The 8,774-nt window shown below is 38.2% G+C and overlaps 1 protein-coding gene across 1 annotated transcript; it reads left to right on the forward strand.

Moving 5' to 3' along the window:
* The first annotated feature begins 3,852 nt into the window (after positions 1 to 3,852).
* tmem100a (transmembrane protein 100a) lies at positions 3,853 to 8,516 on the forward strand. Its single transcript, XM_017482000.3, has 2 exons — positions 3,853 to 4,042; positions 5,633 to 8,516. Exon 2 carries the CDS (start codon positions 5,685 to 5,687, stop codon positions 6,090 to 6,092), a length of 408 nt encoding a protein of 135 aa, XP_017337489.1. The 5' UTR covers positions 3,853 to 4,042; positions 5,633 to 5,684; the 3' UTR covers positions 6,093 to 8,516.
* The last annotated feature ends 258 nt before the right edge of the window (positions 8,517 to 8,774 follow it).

An 8,774-nucleotide genomic window follows, 5' to 3' on the forward strand; every position in this document is an offset into this window, starting at 1 on the left:
GCCAAGCACCTGGCGCGACGTCATTGCGTCATCACGTAAGGGGCGGTTCCAAATCGTTTGGTTTCATTATGATTATTACGTACTGTTGCATTTACAAAAAAAAAAAACATTAGTAAATAACGGAAACAAAAAATATATAATAAACTGCCAATTATATCACCAGGTTTACAATATAGCACTGTTGAAATAAATAAATAAATAAATAAATAAATAAATAAATAAATAAATATAAGCTCACAAATTCGTAAAGGCACAGTTCAAATAATTACAGTCCAAAAACAAACATAATAATACAGTCCTGGGGTATAAATTACTAGTTTACTAAATTACTATTTTACTAAATTACTAAAAAATTATAATAAACTATATAAAGTAATGTATTTGTTTAAAGTTCTTAAGAAAATTGTGGTAGAAATATATATATATATATATATATATATATATATATATATATATATATATATATATATATATATATATATATATATTTTGCATAATAATAATTTGTACATATTTGTATATTGGCAAAAAGAAATTGTGACTGAATGTCTGAGCAGATCTGGCGTTTGTAGATTGGTGTTGAGACAAGCACAGTTCTATGTGCTCTAAGATCTATAATGCAAGCGACAGTCGCTGAATAATTCACATCCACCGCTACGAAAAGTTTCCCTTTTTTTTTTTTTTTTTTTTTTTTTTTTTACAAACAATAGTGTAAGACTTTTTAAGAGAATGGTGATACTGTGTTGATTTAATGGCTTTGTGGATTTTGCAAAGGAGAATTTTTACACCCTTTGTTGATACCTACACCTAATTAGCTCAGCTTTGTCACACATGCTAATCTAGCTAGGTTTGAGAGCAGGTTTAAACAACATGACACGTGTGTAGAAAATGTGGCGCTTTTGGGGTGGCGAGAAGAAGAAGAAGAGGTTCTACATATTTATATAATTTTCTTCAGAAGGGTACTCTCATTGTGTGTATGTGTGAGGAGGGGTTGGAGGTTCAGATAATTTAAGAGAGAAAGGAAGGGAGTGTGTCTGCAGCCAGTAAACGTGATCTTTCAACCCAATGATAAAACCAGACTTTGTGTTTTGGCTGCTGTTATAGTGTCAGTGCTTTGGCACAAGCCAGATCCTTTATTTCTTCATTGAATTATTTATTGCAGAATATCATAATAGCGTTCGAGATACACCTGACCCCACTGAATCCAAACAATCCTGACAGTATCTTAGCGAACAAGAAGAAAGAAGTTTAGAGTGGGGTTTTTTTTTAACCCTCTTTGCTCCAGGACCAGCGTATCATGGCTGACCCTGCGCTCTGACCCAACTTCTGAACAAGCTGGGATATGCGAAGAAAAGAATTTCACTGTGCTGTAATGTATATGTGAAAAATAAAGGTTTCTTCTTATTATTGATGAAGAAAAGAGCCGACAGTCTGAGCTAGGGACATTCTGGCATTGAACAGCCCAATGTTGGTAAAACACTTCTCACACAAACTCCACCCTCCATTCCCACTGAATAAAATCCAACCGTTTGTTCTCCACTAAGAGATGGTTGAAAAAGGGAACAGTGTATGGGAAGACACGCAGACAAAAGATACACTGACGAACCATTTATTTATTTGTTTATTGATAGTGAGCAAGACCTGCCTCTGGGGGCAGGACATATGTTCCAGAGAGTATTTCATTGGGCAAATACTTGACTAATACTATTAAATTAAATTAAATTCAATTCGATTTCATTTATACAACACTTTTAACAATGGACATTGTCACAACGTAGCTTTACAGAAATCCAGATATGGACTTAGACTTGGATCTCATACAGTAATTGTCCTGCATGTGACAAACTATAAAATTATAAAAGGAATATCTCCAAAACAATTTTTTTTTCTAGGTATACTGTCGTATAAGTCAGTGTCTACAACACAAAGATACAAGAACAAAAAGCCAAAATTTTCCATTTCAGAGCCACCTTAAATAATGGGTTCTATAAAATGCATAGTGCACTATATCTTCTCCATGTGCTGAGATGCACTAAACTAAAATTATTGCTTATAGACAGCCACAGATGGTCTGCAGTGCATTTTGGGTAGTGTGGGCCCCTTGCTGCATGCCTGGAGAAGCCGGTGTTCCCTCTTCACATATTGGAAAGCACGGACACATCTCTTTTTGGTAAACGGGATCTCCAACAGGAAGGAAGGGTGCAGACAACACACACACACACACACACACAGCATCAGGTTACGTCCTGAGAGAGAAGGGCAGAAAAGCAGCACAGCCTGCTCGGGTTTCACTAATGAAACACACACACACACACATGTTTTGCTAAGAGTTGGTGGTGTTTTATGAAACATGCACACACTTAAAGAGAAGTGGAATTAAACAGAGAAAGTTATCTGTAAAGTGAAAGCTAACTAGCAAAAAAAAAAAAAAAAAACATAGTGATAACAAAGCTAAGCTGTTGAGAGGAAGTTAAGTGGTTCTTGAAAGCTAACTAGCAAAAAAAAAATAGCTAGCGAAAGTTAAACTAGGGTGAGGAAAGCTAATCTGACAATAAGTTAACTGTAAAGTGAACTCTAACTAGCTAAGCTGTCGAGACAAGATTAATTGGTATGTGAAAGCTAAGTAGCAAAAACGAAAAAGAAAAACTGTGTGAACGCTAACTAGCAAGAGAAAAGCTACGATGACGAGTGAAATTTAACTGGTATGTTAAAGCTAGCTAAAAAACAAAAGCACCCTAGCAATCCTAAGATCCACAAAATGAAAAGTAAATGAAAGCTTTGCAGTGAGCGAAAGCAAACAAGCAAACGAAAGCTAACCTAGCGAGCAAAAGCTAATGCCAGGGACATACTAGACGATTTGTTTTTATCTTAACCGATTTTAAAACCGTGGGAGACCACAGACATAAAGAGAGTTTCAACCGATTTTTAATATATATCATAATCAGGAACTAGACGATTCGGCCAGACCACGAGACCACACACCTGTCGATAGTAACGATTTCACAGAAACTTGCGTTTTATCAAACGTCACTTCAGAAGACTATATCACTCACATGTAATTTTATTTATTAGCCGCATATCAACCGCCTCATTCACACAGCAGAAAGTTATTTAACACTCTCTCTCTCTCTCTCTCTCTCTCTCTCTCTCTCTCTCTCGCAAGAACCAGAGAGAGCAGCGTCCTAGGCTCAACACACTATTAAAAAATTCTTCGGTTGTCTCTGTTGTGGAACCACACTCCACTTTCGTGGCATGTTTGTGGGTGGCTGCCATGTTTCCGCTATAAATCACACAACACCCGGTTGGTGACACTTGCCCACTCTCATTGGCTCTTGCGGGTATCCCGCCTCCGACAGCTCGGAGCTTCGCCGATCATGCTCGCAATCAGGGAAGCTCCGATTCGATCCATCCGGAGCAGCAAAATAATCGCAATGACACCGAGGATTTTTCTGGACAAAAAGTCTGTATTGACAAGCCTTGAATCGGGCCACGCCCCCACCCATTGTCTGGAGGACGCAATTCTGCTTAAAATCTTCAAGCGTGTGGCCAGCCTAAACTAGCAGAGCATAGCTAATGTGTTTATCTGATTGAGTCTGAGGGGTTCCAGAGAGCTGTCAGTCAAGTGTGCTCGTTAGAATATTAGGCCACGCCCACTCGAACAGTAAAATGTCAAAATATTCATGCTTGGTTAAATTAAATGATTCATATGTTAAAGTCCACAATTTAAGTGCATTTTAAAAAAAAATATATTTTGTATTGGATATAGTTTGAGTTATAGTTTCCCTCCCTCTCTGTCTCTTATACACGGTCACGCCCACTCCATCTCTCTCTCTCTCTCTCTCTCTCTCTCTCTCTCACTCACTCATTTTGCGTAGGAGAGTCACTCAGCGCGCGCAACCGAGGCAGCTCTGACTTAATCCGGATTATTACTACCATCACCTTCTGTCCCATCAGCATTAATCACCTCTCTGATTTCCACATGTGGAAAAAAAAGTCCACATGTGTTCAAACTTCACGAGACGGGATGGAAAATGTGCACAAGGTAAAATATCTTCTTTTTTTTCAATACTTTACTTTTGTTTATTCCAGCCGAGAAAACATCACCATATTACCGAGTTAAACCTGAATTAAACCTGAATTAAACCTGAATTAAACCTGAATCAAACCTGAATTAAACCTGAATCAAACCTGAATTAAACCTGAATTAGAAACACAGACATGGGGTAAACAGTGGAAAGGAGAAACCTTCGCGGTTCACTGTTAGATTAGGTTTCTTGTCTTTGTGCTGTTTAAAGCACTTTGCATGGGCGAGGTGATGAAGTTAGAATGATCAGCTCGTCAGTACAGCAGTTTACTGTCAAAGCAGTAAGGAAATAATAACTAAATTTGTGTTAAAATCATCTGTAACCGATTAACGGTTGCTCAGTTTGGGGTTAAATGCTCACTTGTCCCCTTTTCGGATGATTTAGTGCCAAAAACTTTTGGTCTAAAGTCTTTTAAAACTCGGTGTCTGTAATATACTGTCCACCCAGACACTTTGAACTCTATCTACCTGCTGGGTAAACACACACACACACACACACACACACATATATATATATATGTATGTATGTATATATATGTATATATATATATATATATATATATATATATATATATATATATATATATATATATATATATATATATATATGTGTGTGTGTGTGTGTGTATATATATATTTATATTTATTTATATTTATATTTATAATTTTATTTATAAGTGCCTTTCAGTGTACAGATACATCACAGAACCCAAACAAATATAATCCAGCACAATCCAACTATAGAAATACTACTCATATTAGCCAAATTTGTATGACGTGTTTATTATTCTGAACCTTTGTCTGCACAGAAGAAAAATCCTGTTTGTTTTTAAGGTATTAATGGTTTATATATATATATATATATATATATATATATATATATATATATATATATATATTTATTTATTTAAAATAATAACAAAAGCAACTATAGTCATTACCACTGTAACATTTTTTTTTTTAAATGTCAGACTGTTTGGCTATGCTTCACGAAATTTTGAGTGTCATGTAATGACTTTGGAAACCAGGGTGTTACAGTGTGAAACGCTATATTAAACTAGCCATAGAAATTTTAAACATCTGGTAGATGAGACCTGGTAAATAAAATGTAAAAAATATATATATATTTAAATCGCAAACTTTCTTAAGAAAGAGCTGGGCTACGCATGACGGGATTACTTGGACTTGAGTTCTGATGAAGGAGTGAATGATTAATATCACAGCAGTTTATTGAATGTTTTCACTCTTACTGGTCATTTTAACCTAACCGCAGTATCTACAACTGGACTTGCATTATAGTTATGTAGGCTACAGTATCTCTACTTCCAACACGTTGCATCTTGATATATGATGAATATTGTTATGTATAAAATATCTTTTTCAAAAAGTCAATGGTTTTGATGTGATTCAGCTACAATGTAATAGAGTTTGTGGCCACGCCTCCTTCACTGGGACTGAGAAGTAGACACATATCGATTCAGCGATGAGTTCCAATCAGTTTATTCAGTATTCTGTATCTGAACTGAAATGAACTGTTTTTGTTCGCAGCGCTCTAGACCTGAAGGTGTAGCCTATTGAAGGCGAGACTGTGGAAACTGCGATGCCCGAAGATACTCTGAAAGACACCATGACGGTCCCCGAGTGCCCCTCTCTTACCATTAAAGCCAACAACAACAACAAAAACGATCCACCACCTTCAGTATCCATCCCTCTGGTGAACGACAGTCCTCTGACGGCGGCAACAGGTGGCACGGAGCTCTCGTGCTTCCGCTGTACTCTTCCCTTTGGCGTGGTGGTTCTGATCGCCGGCATTGTGGTCACAGCCGTCGCCTATAGTCTTAACTCTCATGGCTCCACCATCTCCCACTTCGGCCTGGCACTGCTGTCGGCTGGTGTCGCTCTGCTCGGCCTCAGCGCTGCCTGCTGGAAGCTCCGCAGTGAGAAAAAGAAGGAGGAGCGGAGACGGGAGAGCCAGGCCGCACTAGTCACCAACCATAGGATCGTCTAATGACTGGTGGATCTCTAGAACTTCTTGGAATTTTCAGAAATGTGATTGATGGTCAGAAAAAAAGTCTAGAAAAACCACAGAAGCAGCTTCACTTCTTCAGACCCTTTGGACGTCTTGCTTAACTTGCAACGTCTTCCCAAACAAACTCACTAAAACCACAAAACTCTTTGGATTACAGATTTTAACTAGTAGTCTTTGCCTCATGTCTTCAGACTATTCCAAGTGACAGGAATGTGTGCCTGCTTCCGTGGGTAAGACTGAACTCAATAAAAGAATTAGTCAGGTCAGATTGATCCAGAGTACCAGGAACATCATCCCCTGATGTCTACAGAGCCAGAGAGTCAGGAAAAGACTGAAAAGCCACAGGAGTATCTTTACCTAACTGATTTCTTAGAATTCAGACTGTTCAGATTTAGACAAGCACTCTATAAATTCAGTCTTCTTGCTTCTTGCAAAGAAGCTCATAAAACCACAGGACACAGGATTTTTTAGATTTCAGCTTCTACTTCACTTCTCTTCAGACTGTTCAGAGTATTAGGAATTTGTTCACTTAATGTGGTCAGACTCTCCAGAGTATCAGAAACATGTTCCTATGATGACTTCAGGCCCGAGAGTCAGGAAAAAAGACTTTAAAAACCACAAGAGCATTTTCTAAGGATTGAAGCTTTTCAGGCTCTCCAGACATACAGCTTCTTGCTGATTACAACTGCTTTCCAAATAAACTCTCCAAAACCACTGGACAGTTGGAACTTAGACTCCTCAAATGTCGATATTTTGGTTTTGGACTCTTAGGACACTCAGGAGTACCAGGAACATCTTTCCCTAACTTATAAAGCCTCTACTGTGTCTAGAATCCACTTTCTCTCTTGGCACAATGAGTCTAAACCTTCAGAGGACCAGGAGCATCTTCTCATGATGATGTCACTGAACGCTTCTGATGTTTTGCTGATTCAGTTCAGAACTTTTCGGCTCTTATACATCTTATAGAGGAAAAGCAAAACATTAAAAAGCATCATATGACCCCTTTAAATCATTGGACATTTTGGACTCTTTCAAGTCTCTTCTTTCGAGTCACTTCAGACATGTTCTTGTTCAGATAAAGAAAGAAACATGAGCCCAAATTTTCTGCATTTTTTTTTCATCCTATGCCACCCTTGCCTGGATTTTCTATACCAAATGTGAACGAGTCAAAACTATGAAACTATGAAACCTCGAGGGGAGCCAAGACTTTAAAAGGAGACACACATCATCCTGTGGACAACACTGGATAATGGGATTATACTAGAAACTCAGACTCTTCACATTTGAACTTTTTGTATTTGGACTTATGGACACTGTTTTTAAGGTGATCAACTCTGAATAAACATTGTGTGCTTTTTCATTAAAGTAATCAGGTGTGCCGGTGGAGATTCATAGGCTCAGTGTAGATCCTGTAGCTTGCACAACAATATGTAGCAAGACACAAGAAGATTACTCATGACGCTGTGAAAGAAACACCTTATTTCACATGGGTTTCCCTGATGGGCACGAAACCTCCAGACAAGAAACAGAATAAAAACTAGCAGGAACGGGTTTGGATCCAGAGCCCGAGGCACTGGTCCATGTAAAGTGGTTGGTGTGTGAGGGGTTACAGAGGTGAAGAAGGCATTTCTGGATATGCACAGCTGTTTCCAGATGTTCAGGAGTTGCAGGACACTGACCTTAAAGTGATTGGCTGCGGTTGCTTTTTGCTTTGAAGTGGACCGGCAGGATTTTCAGGATTTTTATTTCTTCCTTCCCCCCACTCTTCTTCCCTCTTCTCTCTCTCTCTCTGTCTCTGTCTCTCTCTCTCTCTCTCTCCCTCACATTGCAGATTGTTTGCATCTGTTTAGCTGGGCAACAAGCCAGACTGTGAGCGTCAGGATTAAGAAGAATAGCTGCACTACAATCCCAAAGACGGGAAGAAACACATTAATTCACCTCTCCTTCCTCCACTCTTTCTTTTTTTCCGATTTCTACCTCTTGTTCTCTTTTTCTCTCCTTCGGACTGGTTGCCTCTCGCACTTTTTCTCAGTAAAAATACATGGTACTTATAAACACTATCGTTTGATGGTATGGAAACTTCGGTCCTAGTGATTGAAGAACTTTACTTGCTACATTTACCATTAAGACTCTATAATGATGTGACTTGATGCACAAAACTAGTGCCCTTCAGAGCCATATTGACTCACGGGACATGACAGTAACTTATGAGAATGACTATAACTACAGATAACTCATGCTATATGATATCACTATTGGATGTGTAACTGTCTTACTGCACTTTGCTGTATGGATATAAACAGCGTTTGGTTGACGTGAGGTTCTCCTGAACTTCCAAACAGTGTTTATCTTCTGAACAATTTTTTAAGAAATAAATAAAATTAATCAGTTGGCACAACTCAATCACTCTCTGCTAAGTACTTAAAACAATATATAAATGAATCAAGAAATATGTAACTATATGCAGTTTCAACCCTGTTTAATATTTTCACTCGCTGGGGTAACTTTCAACTGTTAGGCTAGATTTTACTACTTAGTTAAAGCTAGGTGGCATTCACGCACTAGTTATTTTTCACTAGGTTAACCTTCACTCCCTCAATTCACTTGCCAGGGTTACTTACACACAGTAGGTGAACGTTATTTCGTCAAGTTATATATATA

This window comes from Ictalurus punctatus, chromosome 12, assembly GCF_001660625.3.
Source record: "Ictalurus punctatus breed USDA103 chromosome 12, Coco_2.0, whole genome shotgun sequence".
Classification (NCBI taxonomy): domain Eukaryota; kingdom Metazoa; phylum Chordata; class Actinopteri; order Siluriformes; family Ictaluridae; genus Ictalurus; species Ictalurus punctatus.